The sequence below is a fragment of the Pyrus communis genome, chromosome 14 (genome assembly GCF_041283825.1).
Source record: "Pyrus communis isolate YQ-2024b chromosome 14, ASM4128382v1, whole genome shotgun sequence".
NCBI lineage: Eukaryota > Viridiplantae > Streptophyta > Magnoliopsida > Rosales > Rosaceae > Pyrus > Pyrus communis.
In genome coordinates this window covers 7,848,592-7,874,623 of record NC_142578.1, presented here as the reverse complement: position 1 = coordinate 7,874,623, position 26,032 = coordinate 7,848,592, and the positions used below count along the sequence as shown (strand labels likewise).

Sequence of the window (26,032 nt, the reverse complement as noted above, 5' to 3'; positions counted from 1 at the left end):
ATATTATTATACAAGTGAAGAAATTTTTTTTTATTTTTTTTAAGCATCCCTACTCCTGTATGTAACATATGATGTATGTATCCGGATTCTAAATACACTTAAAAATTTCTTGCGTTTTGTGGGGTCCAAATTAATACGGAAGTGGGATGGACGAACGTCAATTAATTAACCATGACGAAATTGGTTAATGCACCAACATCTTACCAGCCCATTTCTCTTTTGGGTTCCCAAAACCCAACACGAAACCTTGGGGCCCCATGTGGCGCTTTCCAATGCTTGACATTTGTTAGCGGCGAGATGTGACGCCGTCAATCAATCTGGTCAAGCTTACGTCAGAGTACACATCTCTGTCAGTTGTACAACATGAGGGAATTAGATTATATCCGAACATCTTAATTATTTATCGTGTATAATGTGATTAGAAATTATTTAATTTTTTTATTTAAAATTAAACATAAATAATTTTTAACAAAAACTGATCTCACACAATATACGATGAATGATTAAAATATGAAAATATCTAGAATTTTTAAAATGGGGATCCGAAGAGCATCTTCTTCCGAAAGTGACAGCCAATGAGGGCTGTCCCTGACTCTATATCTCATTTGTTTCTCCGTTTTAATTTTCTGACACGTGTCTCTTACTTGACGCCTACATCTAACACTGTTAAGTTTTAATAAAACTAATTAATAAATAAATAAAAACTAAAAACCCAGGCATGGAGAAAGCCATTCGGCTCCTCCGCCTCACCATCGCAAACCCAGCAAAGAGCAAAGTAGAAAAATTCGAAAATCAAGCTGAAAAAGAAGATGACGACGATGGGTAATGGGTTGGTGAATAAAGAGACCGGCGAGATCGGTGGCCGGAGCCCACACGTTTCTACAATTGGGAGCTAAACGGCCGGTGCTCTTATTTTTTAGTTTGCCTTTTTTCCAGATCTGATGGAATCATGATAGCAATGTTATGCAGTTTTCAAGAGAGAGATGCACCTGGGAGAGAAACGGTACGGTGAAAAGTTTAACTGCAAAAATTCTGGGTATCTGGAGTTTTGCGGTGGGTCTTGCGAGTTTTCTTATTTTTTTTATTTTTTTATAAAAAGTAACAGTGTTTTGTGGAGTTAAATTGTAAAACACGTGTCATCAAACTAAACAAAGAGACACCAAGACGACATGGAATCCGGGACAGCAGACCTAGGAGAAATTTTTAGTTGTGACGGGAACACGGATGGTACATCACGTGTTTTTATACTAGTGGTGGAAAATTTTAATTTTTAAGTTATTAAAATTTCAACACATATAACCTACCATTTATATTGAGACACGTGGTGTACCATCTCGTGTGACGGGAACACTGAAAAATCTCTCCAGACCCAGAGCCGCCAATGAGAGCCTGGCTTCTGCATTGAAGTCAAAATGTCAAAGCAAGTAAGCGTTTTGCTTTAAAGCAAGTCTGCTGTTGGACAAATTGAAGTTTTATTTATTTATTTAACAAATTATATTATTTAAAATTTTTTATTTCCAGGTAAAAATGAATACTATTAAACTGTGGTATTAAGTGAATGAGAAATTGAAGTTGAATCAAAGATTTAAATCTAATCGAAAGTTTTCTAGATGGAAAATTATCTTTCAAATTTTCAATATTTTATTTTAATTTATTTCATGAACTCTGAACTTTTCATATTTTTTGCACTACAAAATTCTAATATTTTTTACTGAATTCGAACAAGACACTAAAGGAATGGCAGCACCACAATCTCTTCAGACACGGTCATCATAAATGGTTAGTGCAACAACATTGGAGGCAGGTTCAAGCTCTTTCTGGTTATTTTTTTCTTCCCATGGAACTAGTGAGTGGTGCGGGACTAGTAATCACATTCAATTAGGGGTAAAAGTTGAATTGGAAAATCAAATACAAATCGGAATTTTCGTTTCAAGTCTAAGTATTTCTGAATCCAATTTTTTTTTTGAAAAATTTGGAATCCAAAATGTCAATTCGAATTTCTCAAACTTAGTACTACAGAAAAAAGCCATGCATAATTTTATTGTTAGATTTTATTTCGTATTTTGTATATTTAATCATACTATTATATATTAAATAAGGAGTATAACCATACGTATTATTTTATCTTGTCATACACACACATAACAACCTACAAATATGTCATACATACTATTAAAAATGAAGAGTGTGATTTTATGCCATACACATGTAACGGCCTACAAATATAGTAAAAATTCAGAAAAGAAAAAAAAATTGAATGATGGATACATAAAAGTTTCAAATTTTCAAATCTTACAAAATGTAGGAGCTTAGAATTATGTTCTAAAAACTTTGAGACAAAACCGATTTTAAAATTTACGTTAAATTCTGGTAATTCAAAATTCTGAAATGAGAACTAATATTTGATTTCGAATTTTTTTTAGATTGGCATTAGAATGCTTGTTTCCAATCTGATCCGACCGAAAATCACTTCTACATGCAATCCAATGTTGTTAATCCGCATAGAAAAACTCATTTTTGTTTACTTAGATGTTGAAGAATGAAGTCAATCATTGCGGGTGTAGAGTTCAAGCTCAAAAATTCAATGTAGGGTAAATTACATTTTCATACTTGAGGTCTATTTCAATTCCTTACAATATCTTTAAAACATTTCAGTTTCATACCTTATGTACTATTTTATTTCAAAATAATACCTCCGTTACATTTTTTATCCATTGATCTGTTAAATGCTGACGTGGCTGCCACATATATGCCATGTGGCTGCCAAACGTCTGCCACGTGGCAAATAAAAATATTTTTTTAAAAACCTGAATTTTCTCAAAAAAAGAAAAAAAATTGAAAAATACCCCATCCCATCTCCCCGCAATCACCCCCCACAAACCCATAACCCTTTCTCCCCACCCACACCCGCCCAGCTCGTCTTCTCCCTTCCTCCCGGCCACCCACCTGAGCCAAAACCCCGACCCTTCTTCCTCCTGCACCCCCCACAACGTGACCCACCTCGACATCTCCCCCCCCCCCCCACCCCCGCTACCTCACCCTGCTTCCTCCCCCTTCCCCTCCGCGACCTCACCCTTCTTCCACCTCCCCAAGAGACCTCGCCCAGCTTCCCCCCCTCCGCCCCCGGCGACCTAACTCCCTGCGTTCGACCTCGCCCAGAACCCAAATCCCAACCCGGGCGACCCACCTCGCCCAGAACCCAACCCCCACCTTCTTTTCATTTGCAACATTCACCCCCTTCTCCTTCCCCCATCCGTGCCCTGCTCGTTGGCAAGTCGGTCGCCTCCGACAATGAGGTATGCATTTAATTTTGTCCTTCAAATTTTGAATTTTTTTGGTGCTTGGTTGGTGGTGGTCTGGATGGAGTTAGGTTTGCTAAGGGTGGGTGGGGTTGAAGATGAGAGAAGGGAGGGTGGGGGTGAAGAAGAGAAAGGGCTCGGGGAATGTGGGGGTTTGCTGGGTTTCTTGATGGGAAGGGAGGTGAAGAGAGTGGAGGAGAGGGAGGGGAGGGGGAGGGGATGGAGGGTTTAAGGTTTCTAGGTTTGTTTGCGGGGGTGGGTTTCAATTTTTTTTTTTCTTTTTTGGATTCAGGTGGTTTTTTTAAATTAAAAAATTATTATTTTTGCCACGTGGTGTGCCACGTTGACAGCCACGTCAGCACATAATGGATCAATGGATGAAAAATGTAACAGAGATATTATTTTGAAATAAAATAGTACTTAAGGTATGAAATTGAAATGTTTTGAAAATATTGTAAGGAATTGAAATAGACCTCAAACCTGAGATATGAAAGTGTAATTTACCCTTCAATGTATTTCGGAGTTTGAAATTTTAGGATACACTTCAATTCTAGAAAATTTTGGATTTTGAGAACTTCGAATGTCAAATTTGAATATTCCAACGATACAAACATTTAGGGTTAGAATCACGGTATTTCTAATGTATCTTGCACCTCAAGTCATATAAGTTGGTCACAATTTGATATGTGCACAAAAGTACTTACTGTGCTTTTTTTAATAAGTTATGTATGAATATTGGGCAAATTAGATAAAACTACCTTAACTATTGGGTCATTAACAGTTTCATCCATCGTCTTTAAAAAGTTTCAACGTCATACCTTATCTTCAAATTTGTTGCAATGTTATACCTTCCGTCAGTTGTCTATCAATTCTTCTATTAAATGCTGACGTGGTATGAGGCGGGGTTCACTTTTTATTAAAAATATTAATTAAATATTAACTAAATATATAATTAAAAAAATAAAAAAACCAAACCCAGATCCCATCAACCCCCCCATCCCCTTTCCTATCTTCCCCATCCGTCGTCCCCCACACCCCTCCCCCCAAAAAAAAACCTTTCTTCCAAACCCAGAACTTCACCTCCCCTGCAATCCCTCCCTTTCTGTCACATCCCGACCTGGGGGGGACCACTTCCCTGGCCCGTTCCACCACCGTAACACGATATTGTCCGCTTTGGGCCTCAACCACGCCCTCACGGTTTTGTTTCTAGGAACTCACACGAGAACTTCCCGATGGGTCACCCATCCTGGGAATGCTCTCGCACGCTACTTGCTTAACTTCGGAGTTCCCATGGAACCCGAAGCCAGTGAGCTCCCAAAAGGCCTCGTGCTAGGTAGGGATGGGAATATACATATAAAGATCACTCCCCTAGGCGATATAGGATGTCACAATCCACCCCCTTAGGCTCTGATACCAAATTGTCACATTTCGGCTCGGGGGGGACCACTTCCCGGGTCCGCTCCACCATCATAGCACGATATTGTCCACTTTGGGCCCCGACCACGCCCTCACTGTTTTGTTTCTGGGAACTCACACGAGAACTTTCCAATGGGTCATCCATCCTGGGAATGCTCTCGCGCGCTACTCACTTAACTTCGGAGTTCCCATGGAACCCGATGCCAGTGAGCTCCCAAAAGGCCTCGTGTTAGGTAGGAATGAGAATATAAATATAAGGATCACTCCCCTAGGTGATGTGGGAAGTCACACTTTCTCCCTCCCGAGCCTCCCAACCACCTCCCTCTCCTCCACTCTCTTCACCTTCCCTCCCATTCAAAACTTAAAAAAAAAAAAAAAAAAAAAAAAAAAACTAGTTGAGGTGGTCCGACTTCAATGGGAAGGATGAGGTGGTCCTGGGAAGAAGGGTTGGGTGGGTTGCGACGATCTAACCAATCTGGGTTAAGATTTGCTTTTGATTTTTATTTATTTATTTAGAGAGGGGTTGTGGGGGATGTGGGTTCTGGGTTTGGAAGAAGGAAGGAAGGTTTTTGTTTTTGTTTTTTTTTTTTTTGGGGGGGGGGGGGGTTTGACAACGGATGGAAAGAAGGTTTTTGTGTGTTGGGGGGGGGCCGACGACGAACGGAATGAAGGTTTTTTTGTGGGAGGTTTTTGTTTTTTGGGGGGCAGGGGGACGACGGATGGAAGATTTTTGTTTTTGAGGGGGGGGGGGACCGACGGAAGGAAGATTTTTTTTTGGGGGGGGGGGATCAGACGAAAGGAAGATTTTTGTTGGGGGTGCGGAAGAACAGGGGGAGATCGAAAGGGATGGGGTGGGATTTGGGTTTGGTTTGGTTGGTTGGTTTTATTTTATTTTATTTATAAATTTTTTAAATTTTTTTAATAAAAAGTGGACCCTGCCTCATGCCACGTTAGCATTTAAGAGAGTAATTGACAAACAACTGACGGAAGGTATGATATTGCAACAAATTCGAAAATAAGGTATGACATTGAAACTTTTTAAAGACAATGTATGAAATTGTTAATGACCCAATAGTTGAGGTAGTTTTATGTAATTTACCCATGAATATTTGTTAAACTATGATTCTAATCTTTGTAATTTTGGCGAAGACCTACTTTAATTTATTTAATCTTAATAGTCACTTGTTGCGACTTAAATCTATGTTTATGTGGTCCAATATTCTAGTGCATAAAATATTTAATTTTTACCCATGCATTCGTCATTTGAAACTTCCCACTCACCTAAATTAATATAATAAATTTAAATCTTCCCTCCTTAATAATAATTTTTTTAATACACGCACATATATTAAATTAATCTAATTACAAAAAGAGATATGTGAACCTATATTTTTGATAAAAGAGGTATCCTATCACACATTAAATAAAGACCAAGCCCCCTCTGAATAAAAGTCCGGTATAACATGAGGCAACAACGTAACTTTGAGTCTCAAGTCAAACGGTATGTCAAAATAGAGTCGGTGGCCTCAAAAAATGTAGGCGTAGAAGTTTGAACTTGGGTTGGAGGCTTCAAACATTTGCTCGCTTTTCAATATACCATTTATACAATAAGGATAGAGATTTAGACTAAGCTACACAATAAGACACAATAATAAATAGGTATCAAACTTACCATCATAAAAACATCACACTTATAAATAGAGAGATTATATTCACATACTCAAAATATTTCTCCCACACCCTTTTAATTTTTTAATATTTTCTATACAGCACTAACACTTGATAGAAAAATATTAAAAAAATTAAAAAAGTGTGGGAGAAGTAATTTGGAGTGTGTGAATATAATCTCCCTATAAATAAAGATGAAACAATATTTAAATTAATATAGAGATAATATATTATTCTACTCTACTTGACTAAACACTTGATACCATTAGGCTTGGTAATTTCTGACATGATCTGTTAACCCGACACTACACGACACGAAATTAATAGGTTTTCGGGTCGACATGATAACAAATCGGATTGTTATCGGGTAACCTGATAAGCACCTGTTAAGATAATGGGTCGGTCTGGATATACACGTAGGTAACCCGTTACACGATAAGAAAAATATTAATTTAATAATTTTATAGCACTAAAAAGAAATAGGGTAAACCTCTGTTTACTACCCTCATGTTTTATGATTTTCAACATTTAGTACATTAAGATTTTTTTATCCTAGAGTCATACCTAAAGTGTAAATTTTGGGACAGTCTCATACATCTGTTAGTCAAATTGTTAACTCTACCGTTAACTGATGACGTGACTCCTATGTGGACAATGACTGGACACCACGTGTCATTAAAGGGTCCACGTGGAATTTAAAATTTAAAAAAAAACTTCGCCCAAATTTAAAATATTAAAATAATTAATTAAAAAAAAAAACACCCAACCTTTTCGTCTTCTCCACACCCGACACCCCTCCACGGTTCCACCCCATTCGTCTTCCCCTCGTCGCCTACTCGATTAGTCTTCTATCTGTCAATGTGAAGCATCCTTAGCAGCTTGCAACGTTCAGCGATGGAGACCAATCCTACATTGGTCCACTCGGGGCTCTTGACCAGGTGTAGAATCTCCAGATCCAAGCAATTGGAGATGGCTGCCAGTCCCACTGACCTGAAGCTTTTCCAGGTGGATCTCAACCATGGAGGTCACTTGATTGTTGATTTCGACGACCCAGTCATCGGAGACCTTCTTAAGCAGGCGGAGGAAGGAGACCTCGTGGGGGCGGAGGTGGTTTTGAGGAAGAAAACGAGGAAAGTTGTGAAATCCCGTTTCCGAATCTCATTGTTATAATCTACGTATTTGTATTATTGAGATTTTATATTATTTTTCGAGAATTTATATTAGTTTATTTGAAATTAGATTTCAATTAAACCAGTTACGAATAGTGAAGTTTGAAAAATTATTATTTACTCGTTGACCTTTTGAGGTCACAAGTAATGTTTTCGAATAGGTCTCGAAGCCACGATTGCATAAGCAAAAGCCGTTGGCGAGTCCGAATTATAACGGTATAGTTACAGACATTTGAAGTTGCAAAACTATAGATTGTGGGAATTATTTTAATTTCCACTTAGGGGTAAAAGGCCCAAACACTTTTTGGGATGAAGGGACCGACCATTATAAGTGGAAATGGGCAAAAATTAGATGGGGGAATTTGTTTCCATTCGGCTAACTGGGCACCACAACACCACATCTTTAGCCGGTCCAAACTTAGCCATCTTCCACCATATTTTCAGGTAATCTTCAACCATCCCACACCTGCCACATCTTCCATCAGCTTCCATCTTCCATCTCCACCAAAAATCAAGGGTTTTAAGGCCTAATTCGGATAGAACTCCACATGAGAAACTGGGGGTTCTTAACGACGAATTGTTGTTCCGGAGAGTATCACCATTCATCATCACCCTTAATCAACTTCCCTTGGACCCAGGAACTTTACCTAATAGGTTGTAAGGGCATTAGAACATTGAGGAAGTCGAATTGAAGAACATCCATCTTAGGATTTTCGGCGGTTTGTGGCCAGTTTGAGGTGTTTTCCAGCCAAATTGGCCTTGGGCGTAGGTATAAAGTTTACTCTACTTGTTGAGATCTTCATTCTTGTAAAATTTAAGAATTTTTGGAAAAAGTCGAATTTTTCGATATGTAACATTTAATTTATGAAATGTTGTTGGTTGAGTATATTTTCGATAAGGTCTGCTACTTGAATATTCTAACAATTGACGATCTTACCATTGAATTGACACCAAATTTTAGTACGCTATTGTAGATATGGTTTACGGACCTTAGGGAATTACTAGTGAAAATCTAATGGGCCTATATTGGTTAGATAGTGACTTGAATATATGAAATATGATTATTATCTTAAATTTTCATATTAGTATCATTTGTGAATATAAATTGGTCTTATAATTATGATTGCTATTGAAATGTGAATTTTATATATTTAGCCATAGACCTTTGCTAATTAACTATGATTTGGCTTGTGTATTGTTGATGTTTGTGATATATATGTGTTTAATTAACATTTTAATAATGTGAATGATAATTATGATGAATGTTATGACAATTATGGGATCTAAATATTGTTTGATAATTATTTGGATATGCTTGCCAACTGAATACCTATTTGAACTTGGCACTATTACCTAGCATGAGATGGAGATGGAAGTCGGGAGATGAGTTAGGTACTTTATTAGATTTTTAGTAGAAATAGTAATTAAGGGAATTCCTTGTGTTGTGCTCCATCTGACTAGATGTTGGTCGATATGTGGAATCGATAACATGTATGCATATAATTATGTTTAATGTGTGATGATGAGATTACACCACATAGTTATGGTACATGGATGGTCATACTTGGTATATCCATGATGGGGGGACCATATGTATTCAGAGGTGATCATGCTTGGTATATCCGCGATGGGTGATCACTGCCTGCACGATGAGTTTATGCCTATGGTCCTGCTCGGTATATCCGCGATGGAGGACCATACGCATTCTAGAGGCGATGATGATTAGTTGTATATGGTACATTTTGGGCTCATATTTGGTTTGGTTCCGTTGAGTGATCCGGAACCTGAGGTTGTTGAATTTCGTGGAGTGGCCTAAAATCCCATTGTTTGGAGAAGTAGGCTTGGCCTAACTGTGTCACTCTAGCCTTAGTTATATATATATATATATATATATTTGTGTCAATGGTTTCGAGAGTCTTGTGAATTGAGTTAGAAAAGATGTTGGACGTCTGAGTGACTCCTTCGGGATTTCCTATGATTCGATTATGATTTCATAAGGTATGAATTTAGAAGATATGAGAATGGTTGTTATTACTTTGATCAAATTAATTAATTAATGCGGCTAGAGGATGGTTTTGTGCTTAGTCGGCTCTTAAATATGATGTGTGTTGTGAATTGCGATATCATGATGAGACATAATGATTTATATGTTGGATGCGAGAGAAATCATGTTTTCATGGGGATTGGTTATGTAGCCTGAGTCCAGGAATTATATGTTGTCAGGTTATATTGAATGATTGAGCAATACTAAGCTTTTTTGCTTGAACTTAGTAGACTAAACATCTGATTTTGTGATAGTGAACTACGAATGGCTTGATCCCTATTGAGGGTACATAGGCAGTCTAACGAGGAGGTTAGATGTAGCCATAAGATAAACGAAAATTTTCTTTGCAATTTGATTCTCGAATTGTGATTTGCCATATTCCTGAGACGGGGAGTGGAATAAATGTCTGATTTTGTGATAGTGAACTACGAATAGCTTGATCCTTATTGAGGGTACGAAGACAGTCTAACGAGGAGGTTAGATGCAGCCATAAGGTAAACGAAAAATTTCTTTGCAATTTGATTCTCGAATTGTGATTTGCCATATTCCTGAGACGGGGTATGTGAGATATACAAGTAATTGGGTGACGTCATGTGTCGATCCTGGACGTATGTTGGGATCGGAGCGTGACAAAAGCTAATGCGACGAAATGGGTGGAGATGGAAGATGCGGCCATAGATGAAGTGGGTTGGAGCTGAATCTGGGTGAGGATTGAGCAATGGGGTTTCTAGGGCTCGGGAAGATGCCCATTTGCAATTAAAGGTGAATTTCTTTGGTTTTTTTAGGGTTTGGAAGTGAAAGAAAGTAGAGGAGAAGGGTAAAGAATATGGAGGGTCCGCAGCGACGACGAGTACTGAGAGGTGGACGACGACGGAGGGTTGCTGATGAATCTTAAGTCGTTGTGCTTGAAGATGGGTTCTGGAGGTTCGTGACGGCGAAGAAGAAGGAATTGGAGGCTCTAAGGTCGCAGATGCCTCTGGCTTTGGGTGATTGTGTCGATCTGGCAAAGTTCGTGATGGAGGCGATATCGAAGGTGTTTTTGGTGGACAATAGAGTAGAGATGAGCGATATGGGGTGTGCAAAGTAGAGGGTTTGCAGAGGAAAGAATGGGAGGGAGGGGTTGGGGGGAGGTAGAAGACGATGTATGTGTTTTTTTTTTTATTTTGTTTTTTTTTATTTTTAGATTTTTAAATTTCACGTGGACGCTTTAATGACACGTGGCCTCCAGTTATTATCCACATGGACACTATGTCATCAGTTAATGGCAGAGTTAACTGTTTGACTAACGGATGTATGAGATTGTCCCAAAATTTACACTTTAGGTATGACTCTGGGACGAAAAAAATTTGATTTACTAAATGTTGAAAACTATGAAATATAAGGATAGTAAACAAATATTTACCCAAAGAAATACTATAATTAATAACAGTAAGATTTAACCCCTAACTGAACTGAAAGTTAACATATATATATTATTTTATTTTTTTTTGAAATTAAATTTTAAAAAATTGATGACCCTTTGATTGGCTGAGATTTAATCTCGGCAGTCCAATGATTTTCTCTACCCTAAATCAAACTTTCTCTCATTCTCAAAGGCTCAAATCGAAGTTGTTGCCCTTTCTCTATCTCTCTCTCTCTCTCTCTCGCTAAACTCTCGAAATTCGGTCTCGAACCTCAACTATGGCCAACCATGAGTACACAACCACCCTTTCCAGTCTCCCTTCACCACACCATTGTCACCACATATGACCTAGTAACCCATCACCAGTCGATCTGCTAGTTTTGTCTCCGATTCTCTCTCTGGATCGAGCGAATCTTGAGTCTTAATTGAGGTAATTGTTGATTCTTTCAAATTACTTTCAAAATATAGGGTTTTACTTCGAAATAATTTTCGAATTAAGATTGGTTTCGTTTTTTCAATTTGGGGTTTGTGAAAATTGGAGTTTTTTTGTTTTAAATAAGTTTTCGAAGTAATATTTATGTGGCAATGTTGTATGTCTAGATTTAGAAGAAAAATAAAAATCTTAATAGTTCATAACGAGTTAAGTCATTTTACATGTTAGGTAAAATAATCCGATCTGTTAAGAACCCATTAAGATAACATATGTTACATAAAAGTAATACGAACATGACAAACATGACTCGTTTGCTAGATCTAGATATACATGTTGTTTGCAAGTACCGGCCTCTATTTATTACCATATTGAAGTCCAATCTCACTCGTTGGTACCTATAACTCCTGCTTTTGGAAACTTAACACTGTTTGATTAGACGTGAAGTAAACGTTTTGTGCCACATAGAGATCGAGAGAGAGGGGGGGGCCTTGTTGCCAGCTCCTTTTACGAGTTTTGTCCTTATTTATAAGAGGAAGTTATGTTGGAAGCTTGGGTAGCAAAGCGCAACGCGTGGCTAAAATGGCGGCACCACCATACTCTAGCAAAACCCCCCACAACACCACCTCACTCACACACAGTAGAGAGAGAGCTAGCGTGGGTTGTATTTAAGGCTATTTTGTGTGTGTGAGAGAGAGGGAGAGAGCTAGCGTGGGTTGTATTTAATGCTATTTTCCTTTTGGGGTTTTGTGCGTTTGGACATTGAGGAGGAAGGCAGTGAGAGAAAAGCTGTTTATTTAAAAAAAAAAAAATTCAATTTTTGAATTTGATTTCATATCATGGGACAAAGAAATGGGTTTGCTGAGAAGGGAGCAGCAGCAGAAACAGAGTGGCTGGGTTTGATGATGCAAAAATCCCAGCAAACCCAACAAACCCAGCAATCATTTCCTCGGAAGAAAAGGATGATGGTGGTGCATCACCATCATCATCATCATGATCCTCTGCTTGCCAGTGCAGGAAGAGAAGCTTGTGGCGTTTGGGATAACAGTCCTGCTTCTGGTGGTGGACTTTTGTTTTGCAACACAAGCAATCCAGTCTCGAGTTGTCCGACTGATTTATATCCTGTCGGTTCTGATTTTGTCCACCCAAAGTCTCTGCAGCACCATCTACCTTGCTATGATCACAGCCTGGCTTTCAGTTCCACAGGTAGAGTTCCCACCTTTTTTTCTTCACGAAAACAACAAAGATTCCAACTTTAACGAACAGTTTAGTAATTTTCTGGTTTATTTTTTAATTTTTCCTGTTGGGTTTTATAAATTTTGAATTTGAATAGGTGGAATGGTGAATGCGAATGTGAGAGTTCCTTTTACATCAGCTCAAATGGAAGAGCTTGAGAGACAGACAATGATTTACAAGTACATGGACTCTTCCCCTGCCCCTCCCCAATTACTTTTACCAATTTCCAAGTTCCCAAATTGTAAATATTTCTGCTTTTTTTGTTCATCTTTTTAAATCTTTCTACAATACACTGCAGTATTGCTTACTTCGGCACTTACAGCCGTTACATTCAACCCGTAGGTTGGATCTAACGGCTCTAAGTTCCCGAGAACTCCGATATATTGTAGACAGACCCCCATCGTTTGGTCATTTTAATTCCTTGTCTTAAAAAAAATTCCTTTGTTGTTTGGTTTTTTTGTTTAGTGGTGAAAGGTTCACTGGAGTTGGGGATTTCTGGGAGCTCAGATCCGGAGCCATGGAGGTGCAAAAGAACAGATGGGAAAAAATGGAGGTGTTCCCGAGATGTAGCTTTTGATCAGAAGTATTGTGAGAGACATGCTCACAAGACCAGGAACCGTTCAAGAAAACCTGTGGATTCCCAAACCCTAAACCCCAACCTCCTCACCAACAACAACAACAACATGAGAAGTCCTAGGTCTAATTTTTTCAGACAAAACCACATCAGCAGCCAGACAACTCCATTTTCTTGCAACGTGGTTCCTAGTACTGCTGCTGGTGGATCACATGTCCAACCCAGGTGGGTTTGGTTTTGGGTTAGGTTAGGCTTGGGTTCAATTTTGAATGCTCTGAAACATAGGACCCAAACCCATCAAGTTCTGTTGCTTTGTTCTTACTTATTGCGTCTGAATGTGCCAATTAGAGAAAATTACCTATAACAGAATGTCAATATAGCAGTATGTCAAGCCAATCAGTCACTGCGATGCGTTTTTAACGTTTTCACTTGGCATAACATAACTGGCTTGTGATACAGTCACCCTAACATCTCATGTTAGGGAAGATGGTTCTAAAGAAACTTACAACAGGATGCCATTGTAGCGGTGCAATGTGTTTTGACTTTTGCAAGTGACCCTTTACCATAGTGATAGAAAGCTGTTGAGTCTTTGCATGACGGCGTGGGTTCGAACTTTGGCTAATCTAACATCTAACAAAATCTATCATTTGACAAAAAAAAAACAAAAATGTTTTTATTTTTTTACTTGGCATTGCAAGAATGAATTGTGATATTGATATTGTAATAAATGTTGCATAAGTTCTCATGTGATTTGGTTCTTTCATGGATGTTTCCATTGTTTTGTGTAATAAATGTTGTTTTTGGTCCTTGACCATGGAAGGTCCTCGGCATGGTTCATGAATGGGGAAGCCCCAGCTGTGGGTGGTTCAAACCAAGAGTGGGAACAAATGATGCCATCCAAGATGGGCCTAAAGAGGAGCAGCAGCAGCTGCCCCTACACCAAGCCTACTAACACAGATGTGGATATTCCGAAGCAGCAAACTGAAGGCTCACTAAATTTGCACACAGATTGCACGGGTGAAATCCAAGGCCTGCAAACTCAACAGACAAGGCATTTCATCGATGCATGGTCCAAGTCAGCATCAGCAGAGAGAGAAGAAGATAGGGTCTTTGTTTCTTCAAACCAGAAGCTTCCCCTTTCATCTCTCACTCTATCAATGTGTGGTGGGAAAGGAAGCAATGAAGAGAGAGAGAGTACCCAAATGGGGCTTGGAGTTTTGGGGGCAGAGAGGGAAAGTGTTGGGGATTTGAAGTCTCAGTGGACGAACCCAATGTCTTGGATGATGGGGTCACCACCTGGTGGACCATTGGCTGAAGCTTTGTGCCTTGGCATTGCTGGTGGTTCTAATGGCAGCGACAGTGGCTCCACCAGCTATAGGAGCTCACGTGGAGATGGTAGGCAAGAATATGATTTGATTAACTAAATGTTTGATTCGAGGAGGGGCAGTGGTGGTTTGTTTGCACCTAAATGTTTGAAGTTTTATCTTTTGTGTCTTTGACTTTTGAAGTAGATCAAGAATGGGGAAAATAATTGCTGTTTTAGTTGATTTTGTTGCATGCATACTACGCCATTATGTTCCAGATTTTAGAACCACCTAAAAAGAAAATTTTGAATTGTTAAGTCAAATTACTTGCAAGTGTACAAGCGAATATGTAAGAACGAGACCGTACTAATTAAATTTCACTCGATCTAGGATTTCAAGATTAGAGGATCTCAACATAAAGGTTAAAAAAAAAAATATTAGACTAATTTGATTCCATGTCACTATTTTCTATTGAATTTGGTTCATTGAATAAATTAAGATTAATCTCAAAGGTAATAAAATCAACAAATTTTCCTCAGCAACATAACGCAATTAGTGACTCTACAAAGATAAAATTTGTTACTATAACATATATATATATTATTAATTGGGAGTTGGGACTAGAGTTTAGGATTAAAAAACTTAAATGAATTTGGAAGAAATAAAATTAGGCAACTAAAGGCCATAGAACATCAAATTGTGGTGGGGAATAGGGTAACTTGGGTTTAAAGTTGGAAGATTGCGACGATTGAGGCTAGGAGTTCTTAAATACAATTTGGAGATACTAGAAAAGACCGAATTTATCGGGCTTTGTAGAGAAAACAGAGATATTTTAGTTTTTAAAATTTTTATGATAACTTGGCTTAAAAATGTTGCTGTTTTGGCTAGGTCTTTTTAAACAAAAATTAAAAACCTCTTCTTCTTATTTGTTATAAGCACTGCTACCTCCACATCCATGGAGGCAACAAGGCACTCCACTACACCTGCCTAAATTGTTGGAGGGTTCCGAAAGTCGATTACAAGTGTTTTTTCAGGCTTCCGAAGGTCCCGGGACCCCCCCGGGTCCCTGTATGGATCCGCTGGCAATTTGTTCAACCTGATCTCATACCCTGCTCAGATGTAAGAGATAATGGCAACACCCATGATGCAGATTGCAGAAGCCCTAAACCTCATATTCTACCAAACTTATTCAGCCTTGAAAAACACTTGGTGCTGAAGAATTGCCCAAACTAAACAAGCTAACTCATTGCAAACCAAGCGCAATTCGGAAAAATTAAGTATTGAACTTACACGGTTTGTCTCGAATTAGGTTATATCCACGAACGATGATGATGATGATCCGATATCGCTTACAACAATAACTATCTGCTTCTTGCTCACATTATTCAGTTGAACTCAGCTTACAAATTCTCAGAATCTTCCAAAACTTGTGACTCTTTAAAACTAGGGAGAAAAAGAGACGAAAGAACTATGTATAAAGAACGTTGTTAGGGAAATTAGATGGATGAGAGGCCAGCCTCTCTGCCTACCTGCATCTACGTGCTGTGTTGGCCTTGGCCAGCTTTGATAAGTACTATTTTGTACACCACAACATGATTGAATACTCAATTCAAATCTCCCACATTTTCTCTTCCTGAACCCAAAATTCCAAGATCCCTTCGGATATTTTCCCCTTTATTAATTGGTTTCTATCCCTTAGAAGAGTAAGGGATTGCATCCTACATCGATCGTCAAAGTAATAATACTGATGTGGGATAAAAAAAATTATGTGGTGCTTCAAGGTATCGAATATTCTTGACTTTAAAATTTTTTTTGTCAAAATAAAAAATCAGTCTAACGGTTAAAAAGTCTAGAATATTCAACACTTTGATTACTAGAACATTAGAAAATAGAGAAAAAATCTCATTTTTTACCCCAAAAAAAATGAAAACAGAGAGAAAACTCTGCTCCAACCAAACTAATCACAAAGTTTTCATTCCCAGTTCCAAATCAAATAACAAATGAAAGGTGATGCTATTTAACTCCCATGCACACCAGATTAATTTTTGTCATTTAATTTTCTTCAATTCATTTGATCCGAAAGCTGAAAATTGAGAAGAGTGTGTGGAAGATAAAAAAAGGTGTGTGAACCTCCAATGAAAAACTAGTTTCACTTTCGTAATCACTTATCTCATTTTAACTCTCTTAGATCATCTCCAATGCAAGGACTCAAATCTTATATTTGAGTCCAAATGTAAGGTGAACATCTCCCATGCACATGAGAATTAAAATTCATATTTGGGGTTTGAGTCAAAGTGAGAACCAAAATTGAGTTCCAATATGAGATTTTGAGTCTAATGTTAAAATACCGATGTCAACTAGAAAAAATGTTATTCAACGAAGAAAAATGACATATGAATTTTGAGTCTAGTGTTTTCTTCTCCAAAGTAAAAACCCGTATCTTTAAGACTCAATTGGAGAAGAAAACCAAAATACATAAATTCACCACTTATTTGGGACCTAAATTGAAAATATGGGTTTAAAATTTGAGTCTTTGCATTGAAAATGCTCTCAGATCAGTAGTTGAACATGGAGAAATATCTCCCCCTATGCTATCGGTGTACGACAGCGAGTTCTCCCTCCCATAGTAGCCATTATTTTGTACACTCTTGAAGCTAGGACTTCTCAAGTTATGGCTAAAGCTACTATAACCAATGCCAACACAATTATGTGGTTGTGGCTCAGCCGGGACAGGGTACGAAAGGCGTTTCTTGGCTGAACCGCCGCCTCTTTCTCTCTCGGGTGTCGAAGGCCTTGTTCTAGGTGCACTTAGAGATTGAGCCTTGGCTTTTGCGGATTCAGTAGCAGCCATGTAATTTGGTGTTCCAGAACGGCACATTGCACCCTTGAAGCCGCAATAAGCATTGAAGCCTGATAGGCTTGGTGTGTGTGCAGCTGATGAGCAATAGTATTTTTCCTCTTTTGGGCATCTTGGACTCGCCGACCGCACTTTCAGAGTTTCTGGTTTTGAAGGAGAGGGTGTTGCGGGCGAGAGATGATCCATGTTCTGTGATTTGTGTAGGGGTGAAGCTGAAGCAATGGCGTAGGAGGCTGGTTGTTTTTGATGTTGCGAATGCGAAATTCGAACATTTGGAGACGTGTATAAGGAAGGCCTGGAATTCGTGTCGATTTCAACTGTTTTTACGGAGTCCCTTTTGTCAATTGAAGCTCGGCTGCTGTTTTCGAATTGCTTTGTGGCCATCCATCTTTCTAGCCATCTTGTTCTCTCTTCTATCTCTGCATCACCGTTCCTCCCAGGCCTCCATATCTTCAATTAGGCATCAAAGTATTAAAGACATTAGCTTGTTTGACAGAAACTTATATTCACATGACGGTATCCTAAACCAATCACTAACTTTTTGACATGGCATTGTATGATGAGATTGGGATACCGCCATTGTGCCATCTAGATTCACGAAATATTTCTTCTAAAATAAGCACAAAAGTATTAAAAGAACCATATATTAGAGAGTGAGGGAAAACTTGATCAACCTGATGAGAGAAAGCATAAGCAAGAGCCTTTTCGCGCTTTAAAGCAGCTTCCTTTCGACTCTGCAGTATGGGTTCAAGCCCATCGTCCCAATAGTCCTCGCCACTAAGAATTTTCTCTCTCGACTGTTTGATGCAGCGGAATATAAGAACGAGGAATTACACAAGCATCTAAAGCCAAGAAAAGAACACCGGGAAACTACTAACTGTAACTGAGAAAACCCTCAAGTTTTAGTTCATAACTTCATATCAAGCAAAAGTACGAAAATAAGAAGCATAAATGCGAAAGCCACTTACTACGATGAATAAATTCATGTTATATATTATTATGCTGGAAAGTGAAGAAATAGCAGCAGCTGCTTACTATTGACTTCCTGTCACGAATATCCTGAATTCTGGATTCCCATAAGTGAAGGCCTGTTTCAGCAAACATGGAGTTTCGACCAGCATCAAGCGAAAGCCTTGATCTCTCGTTGTGAACCTGATCTTGTACTCGAACCAGAGCTTGCATGCATTTCAATGCCAGCTTTGCTCGCTTCCGAACGTTACGACCTCTCACTAAAGCTTGAAGCTTTACCAGGCCCTTAAGTGCAAGTAGAGCTCTCCTTGCCTTCAGTCAAAAACCACATTTGCATTTGCAATATGTCAAAAAAATTCAAAATAACAACCGTAGCGCTTTTGCAATATGTGCACATTTGCATTCACATATATGTAAGTAATTGCATTTATTGTGCTCTATTTTTGTGTTTTAGGACTGGTTTGGGACTGGTTTGATAGAAATCACTTTTGTTCATAGCGCTTTTGCTAGATGTCCTATGTTGAAATTTTTATTGAAAAGCCCGTCTTAAAAATTACTTGGGAGTTCATCCCGAAGAAACAGTTTTTAACCTTTTCTACTCAACACAGTCAAAAGTGTATTTGTTGTTAATAAATGATTTTAGCCTACTATGCAATCTCAAACATGCCCTTGGTAAGTTACTTACCAAGTAACCTCTGAATGCTGTTTGAATGAGTGTAGCAGCATAGTGTTCTCTAGCAAAGTTATTCGGTCTAGTGAGCCGAACATTTTCTTCTGCCGCTTGGGCAGTAGCCACTGCTGCTTCGGCTGCAGCTGCAGTTGCTGCGGCCACAGCAATTGCGTGCCTCTGCTCAGCGTCCAAAACAGGATTCACAGGTGCGGTTGCACCTACAGTCACTGTCTTTGCTTCACATTGTTGAACATGAACAGTTGGCTTCCGGAAAAGCCACCTTCTCTTCTCTCTCTTCTGCGTCCATATATAAACCAAACAATGAGCATTGAAACATATACAAAGCGATAGAGATTAAAATAGTTTAGAATATCGTCTCGACAGAAAATCAAATTTTAATTTTGTTACCTTTTCTTCTTCTTCTGGTTCATGCTCATCTCTTCTTCTGCTGCTTTTTAGCTGATCATAATCTTTAGTGGGAGACCTGAATGCCCTTTTCACTATAGTCAGCCACGAAGTCCCACTTTTCTTTCCCATTTGAGTGTTTGAGCAAAGCTTTGCTGCATTACATGAAATTTAGCCGAATAGGGCAGGAGAAGAAGGTGAAGTTGGAAGAGAGAGAGAGAGAGAGAGAGAGCGAGCGAGCTTGAGGGTTGTTTGGTTACATGCAATGCAGGAATCAAAGTACGAGCTCTCAGGTCTCCAATATATTGTGAAAACAATGGTGTTTTTTTGTGGCATGCGAAACATTATAAAACAAATGGAGGGGAGGTGTCAGATATTGTAAAAAAATAATGTAATGAGTTCTGAGAGAGGTAGTGCACACAACGAGAGAGGGACAGGTTTCAATGGAGGAGAAAGAAGAATCCAAAGCATCCTAGCTAGGGCTTCTTTGATTGATCAATGGCTTTAAATTTCACTGACAAAAATCTAATGGCTTCACATGGCATGAACAACTAAAGGACGACGTAGAGAGAGAGAGAGAGAGAGAGAGAGAGAGAGAGAGAGAGAGAGAGAGTTTTACAGTGAGAGAATGTGGCCAAATGGGAGTGTCGCTGTTATTGCATGCATTTGAAGTCCTCGAAGACCACCAGCTCGTATTCATGGGTAAAAGCAAACAGTGTGGGGCTTCGTTTTCCCAGTAATCTCAGTCAAACTAGTTTGGTAGGGTTTCTCCTTTGGTCAATTTTGTTTATGTTAATTGTACTTAATTAAAACACAGTTAGAGTGTACTAGAACTTAGCCTTTCTTTTCATGAGAATAACTAATGAGCTTGTGTTTTCTGCCAGTTCTCTGAGATTAAATGGGGAAGGTTGAAGGATACAATTCACCAGTTACCAGTACCAAATAAATCTCCGAAATCCATGCGGACCCAACTTGTGTAATACTGTCAGTGTCACATCATATTTACACCTTCATAATGGTCAGGCCGGACCACTCTCCTCAAATTAAAAACTACAAAGAGGTTGAACTTTAAACCATTTCTACGAGTATCTTAAGCTAATAATGCATTATTTTTGTGTTTGAATTATTTTCACCTAATACAGTAATATGTATTTAGCTTACAATATCTTCATCGTAACATGGAAGTTCTTCTATTTCTGCGATTTTTCTAGCAATATAGTTTGAAATGTGAATGAAACTTGAATGCATCCTAAACTAGTAGATTTCATAGGCAAATGTGTTAAGATCTATCCTTGAAAGGCTACCTTTGTAGGTGTATACAATTCATTGTTCTTTTTTGGGTTTCATTAGAGTAAATCGAACTCTGACCTATTATAATCCCAACCCGTTAATGAATTGTTAAAATAAACAAGAGAATAAGGCATTCATTATTATCAACCCTTTTATAATCTTGTGTGGAACTTTTTCTTCATCAACTTCCTTACCAAACCTACACACCAAAGTAATTTCGCACTCCCTTTTTGTCCTCTTACATTTTTTTTGTTCTTTTAGCCCTTAGACTGAATAAAGGAAAAAGGAAATTAATCGACAGAAACAAAGGGAAGGCCACAAAAGTAGAAAACCCGAGCGTAAAAGTTACTACCCTTAACCATAAAGTGGGTTACAAGACAGACCAAACTTTGCCAAACCCTGCAACTGAAACTTAACAGTAGCTGGTGAAAAAATTGAGCCTAATCCCGATTCAACACACAAATTTTACCCCTTCACAATCATTGTCATTCACCCTGGATAACGAGAACATCCTCTCCTGGCATCCACTTCAATCCTCGGTGAAACTTCAAACGGAAAACAGTAAAGAAAGTGAAAAAGCTTCAGGAAAGTACATATTAGCCAACTCACATCATCCTTTTTCAGGACCAAAGTTCACAGAAAAACCAGAGGCCTCCAAAACGCTTTTTGTTTAGGAATGATATGTTCATCATTCAGTCAAGCAAATGTAAACATTCATGATGCGATCGGAGTTCCACCTACTCACCGTAAACTGACCTTTTTTTCTGGAGAACAAAGCAGTCTAAGCAAAGTTTAAGCTTGATACCACTGGTTTATGTCAATCTAATTCAGAAGGTTTCCGCCCCTTACATTGTTCCTTGCTAGCCTTAAAGATTGATCCCTCTCTTCCACAAATATATTAGATTGCCAGTTAAACCTCTTTGCATAATTCGGATGGGAAAATGGATGAGCTTTGGACAGAGAAGAATACAAAAGCACGGAAGGGCAGTGACAAGTCGGCATCGACTATGTTTGTGTTTAAAGCTGTTTTAAAGATTCCGTACCTTCTCTCAAGGTCAGTACTTCCCTAGATTCAGAACTGATATTTTCTCCACTGATAAATCATCGGACTCTTCGCCACAAACTTGTGGCAGGCAAGAAGCATCGTCGTTCTACTTAGATTCTTCAAACAAAGAGCACACCAATATGTTCAACTCTATATGATTGAATGGATAACTATTAGTTTTACCCCGTTCAAAACTTTCTAGTATAGTAAATACTTCATTTGTTGCGCTAAATTTTTGCAAGTTGTTATGGTCAATAGAGTTGAGCACAAGTCGACTTGTTAATATAACAACTGATCGGCATAAAGAAAAATCACTTTAATCCAACATCGCTAACCCTGCAACTAGAACCTATGTTCCCCTGGATCAGTGAAAGGCAACAAACTCTGGAGACCGAAGTAAGTTTCAAATAATTTCTAACCTACTGCACAGACGGCTGAAGCAATCAAGGAAACTCGGAGGCCAAGAATACCAAAAGATGTAGGAAGTAATCTTTGACACACTATTTGCTTAGGGACTGTTCAAATATCAACAGCTTCCCCAATTTTACTCGAGTACAACAGTTTTATAGCATAAGCAGAATTAAGACTTTAACGGCTCATTTACTGCCTAAGAGTGGGTTGGATTACATAACTCACTATATTCAGGGTACGTTGAAGGAAGAAACGACGAAATGTTTTTCCAACTTGGATGTAGAAGATGGACTACTCGTTAAGGAAACTTATCTCTTTCAGTCCCCTCAAATGGAAAAATTTATTAATCTCTACTTTCAACATACCTCATATATTTTGAGTTATATAATCCAATACTAAATACCAAACGAGCCCTAAGCATGTAAAATTAGTATATCTTGACAGAAATCAACTACATTTAGGTCCAATTTTATCTAGAACTACACCTGAAATACACAATTGAGACAATGGAATGAACAATCCTACTCCTAAATCTCCCTAATTGTGTCTTCCAAACTTCAAATTGTTCAAAGCTTCATGCAAATCAAACATCTTCCGATCTTTGCAAATCAAAAACATAGACATATATAACTATCAACAGACAAAAGCAAGAGAGTACAGTAGAGAATTAGAAGCCTTTGGTTTCCATCAGAAACACAAAAAAAGCCCCAAAATTAAGAGAGAAAGTGCTTACAAAAACCCAATTTCGACACGAAAACAGAGATCTTTGCATCTCTTGTTCTTCGCCGTTCAGCTACAAATTGGGCAAAGCACCAACCCATTCTCATTACACTCAGGACACTTCACCACCACCGTCGTCCCCTGCCGCTGCCCCGCCACGTCATCCTTCACCACCAGCACCATCTTTGAGCTCCCATTGCACTGGAAGCAGGGCAAGAACCTTGCCTCACCACACCCTTCACACACAGACCCAGCTTTTTTCTTTGGACACCCAGCAAGAATCTCAACCAGCAAACCCTCCTCCAAAATCTTCAACACCTCCTCAGCGCCGCCTATATATCTCCCCTTCACAAAAACCTGCGGCGGCACCGCCACATCCTTCCCTTTCTCCTTCATCAAATCGTTCAACTCTTCTCTGAACCCGCGATCCATCGACACGTCTCGCTCGACAATCATCACTCCGAGGCCTTCTATCGCCGCCCGGACGGCGTTACACTCCTCGAAAGTCCGCCGCACTCCTCGCAGCGTCGTAGTGTAGACCACCACTTTGCTTTCTCCTCCCGGTGGGCATATTTTTTCGAACCGGTCAAGTGGGTCCTTCTTGTTGACCCGGAAGACACCGTCGTACGGAGATTTGAAAATTGCCCGATTCGGGTTGGAGTTTTCTTTATCGGGGGTTTTTGGGTCATTGAAAACGAAGGGTTTGGGCGGCGGGAGCGGCGAGAATCGGAAACTATCAGCGTCGAGGCCGGCCATAAGCTCCCATGAGTTAATGACTTCCGGGTCGGACCGTAGCGGCCTCGGGTCGGACCATAGCGACCTGGGTTCAGACCAGAGCGACTTGGGCTCCGACAGGGGGCTCGGAAAAATGGACCCGAGAGTGAATCGAGGAGGAGGGGTCGGCGGAGTGGTGGGAGCAGGCGGCGGCGGGTCTAGAGTGAGAAGGCCGTAGGTGGAGGAAGTAAGCGAGACGATGTGGTGGCTGAGCGCGGAGCTGCCGAGTTGGGAGAACTCGTCGTCGTGGTTGAAGAGATTGGAAGAAACACAACCCATGTTCTCGTTTCCCGAATTGCAAAGTGTGAAGTGGCGGAGGAGTGAAAAAAGCTGCGAGCTTGAGATGCAGAGGAAGTAGACTTTTTCTGGAGTCGAATTTAATGTTTATTTTAATTTTATAATTGGGGTGGGGAGTTGGGAAGTAATTCTAAATTTGTAAATTTAATTTGTTTTTGAAGGAATTGAAGATTTTTTATTTTTTTAATTTTTAATTTTTAATTCGATTTTGAAATGGGGGATTCTGTAGCACGTGAGATTTGAGCGCTAAAATTTAATTCAAATTTATAGTGTGGGTGGGTGTTACGAAGAGGAGCGTTACCACTTATTGCGTTACTGTGTGAGGAGGGAGGACTATACGTTTCCTTTCCTTTCCCTTCCATTCAAAAGGTTCTTGGTTTCCACAATGGGCCTCGTGGTTTCTAATCTAAATTCTACATTCCATCACCATTTCTGTTTGTGTAAATCGGTCCAGTGTGTCAATGGAATTGGGCTCTTTTCTTGTCTCGTCTTAGGCATTCTGTATCCAATGGATCATTCTCTCACTTGCGAGAAGATGATTGTTAGCATTTGGATGGTCCCATACCGTATACTCAAATCCACGTCTAATAGTTGTTGTCATTTGACCATGCATGTGAACGATTGTTTTTAACAATTTTCAGCTCAATGTATGTGAGTTGTCAATGTTCCAACATGTTATGTTGTATTATTTAATATTTAAATTTCATATGAAAGCAAGTATTTTGGTGTTTTGGATTAATAAACATTCTAATATTCCTCTTATCAAGTTATCATTTTGCATATTTTGATAATTTTCTTCTTCTCGTCTCCGTTTCTTTTTACGTGTCTCCTCCTAACTATAAGAGTCCTGATCAAAAGATATTTGAAAACCTAGATTACTTAAAAAATGGAGAGGATAAACTAAATAGAAGTTTAGAAAGATTTAGTAATGTACCCACGAAACCAGAACTAGACAAGTACATGAGACTTATCTTAGAAGACAAACCAAAAGAAATAGAAGTTAACACTAGAGATGTATCAGAAAAGGTAGAAGACCAAATAAAACAATTAAGACTAGAATAAATAATATTGAAGAAACACAGAATCAATTACAAAGAACTATATAATACATTACAGCTATGAATAGTGTCGATCAGTTTACAAATTATCTATCTTTCATAGATTGGTCTGACAAAACTAAAATTTTAAGAATAAAAGAAAGACTTCTAGACCAACTTTTACAAATAGAACAAGAAGTTTGAGCCATAATGACTAGACCAGGATTAGTAAATAGACTAGAAATACATTTCAAAATAAAACTAATTACAGCAATTTTAGATCAAATAGAAGAGTTTTTGGAAAATCTTGATGGATAAATATAAAAATAGTAATTATTTTAAAGAAGCAATTAAAGAAACGGATACATTAATAGACCAATCAGGAATAACTTTTAGTCAATTACAAGCAACATGGATGAGTGGATTCTGTGTTTCGATGAGCAGGAGAGACTCCTTGGTCTGGTTGTGTTTGGGGTTTGGTCCCATTCCACCAAAATAAAATTGTGAAAGAGAGAGCTTAAGAGCTCGTTTGAATTTGCTTTTAAAATGACTTGAAGCGTTTTTGGTGAAAATATTTTTAGAAATAATAATTAGTAAAAATGTTAGTAAATCTTGTAAAAGCACTTAAAGTGTTTCTTGAAAGAAGCACATAACTGGTGTTTCTTGTAGAAATCACTCAAAATGCTTTTGGAACCAAAAAACATTTTCTTTAAAAGAGCTTTTAGTCATTTTAAAAGCACATCCAAACGAGTCCTAACTTCCCAAATGGAACCAATTGCTCTTAACAACTAGCTAATATGTGGTTTATAAAGTGGCACAACATGATTAACCATAAAAGTTTGAAATTGAATAACTAATCGATTCTGCCAATCATGCAAGAGGGTTTGTTCTCCAAATAATTAAAGCTTGGCTTAAAATTCCATAGAGTCAACAAATTACCTTATTAGTTTGTACTAAGTACTTATGATGAAGAGATAACAGGAAAATTGTCGTCCCAAATTGAAGATGATCCGTT

The 26,032-nt window shown here is 38.7% G+C and overlaps 3 protein-coding genes across 3 annotated transcripts; 1 reads left to right on the top strand and 2 right to left on the bottom strand.

Moving 5' to 3' along the window:
* The first annotated feature begins 11,982 nt into the window (after positions 1–11,982).
* Positions 11,983–14,780, top strand: LOC137713954 (growth-regulating factor 8-like). Its single transcript, XM_068453315.2, has 4 exons — positions 11,983–12,634; positions 12,762–12,905; positions 13,130–13,463; positions 14,059–14,780. Exons 1-4 carry the CDS (start codon positions 12,268–12,270, stop codon positions 14,660–14,662), a joined length of 1,449 nt encoding a protein of 482 aa, XP_068309416.2. The 5' UTR covers positions 11,983–12,267; the 3' UTR covers positions 14,663–14,780.
* A 2,101-nt stretch (positions 14,781–16,881) lies between these two features.
* On the bottom strand, positions 16,882–20,065 carry LOC137713647 (protein IQ-DOMAIN 17). The gene is made up of 5 exons (XM_088684787.1): positions 19,447–20,065; positions 19,054–19,335; positions 18,435–18,680; positions 18,074–18,196; positions 16,882–17,849 (listed from the first exon to the last, which is right to left on the bottom strand). Exons 1-5 carry the CDS (start codon positions 19,573–19,575, stop codon positions 17,061–17,063), a joined length of 1,569 nt encoding a protein of 522 aa, XP_088540913.1. The 5' UTR covers positions 19,576–20,065; the 3' UTR covers positions 16,882–17,060.
* A 2,724-nt stretch (positions 20,066–22,789) lies between these two features.
* LOC137713812 (uncharacterized protein At3g28850) lies at positions 22,790–24,111 on the bottom strand. Its single transcript, XM_068453168.2, has one exon. It carries the CDS (start codon positions 23,960–23,962, stop codon positions 22,979–22,981), a length of 984 nt encoding a protein of 327 aa, XP_068309269.2. The 5' UTR covers positions 23,963–24,111; the 3' UTR covers positions 22,790–22,978.
* Positions 24,112–26,032: the final 1,921 nt, after the last annotated feature.

Bases quoted from the DNA above. Each gene is read 5' to 3' on its own strand.
- LOC137713954 (XM_068453315.2), top strand. From the start codon at position 12,268: ATGGGACAAAGAAATGGGTTTGCTGAGAAGGGAGCAGCAGCAGAAACA. The intron at 12,906-13,129 runs GTAAATATTTCT...TTTTTTGTTTAG, and splicing joins AATTTCCAAGTTCCCAAATT to TGGTGAAAGGTTCACTGGAG. The intron at 13,464-14,058 runs GTGGGTTTGGTT...TGACCATGGAAG, and splicing joins GGATCACATGTCCAACCCAG to GTCCTCGGCATGGTTCATGA.
- LOC137713647 (XM_088684787.1), bottom strand. From the start codon at position 19,575: ATGGGAAAGAAAAGTGGGACTTCGTGGCTGACTATAGTGAAAAGGGCA. The intron at 19,336-19,446 runs GTAACAAAATTA...ATATGGACGCAG, and splicing joins AACCAGAAGAAGAAGAAAAG to AAGAGAGAGAAGAGAAGGTG. The intron at 17,850-18,073 runs GTTGATCAAGTT...GCCTAATTGAAG, and splicing joins CTTATGCTTTCTCTCATCAG to ATATGGAGGCCTGGGAGGAA.
- LOC137713812 (XM_068453168.2), bottom strand. From the start codon at position 23,962: ATGGGTTGTGTTTCTTCCAATCTCTTCAACCACGACGACGAGTTCTCC.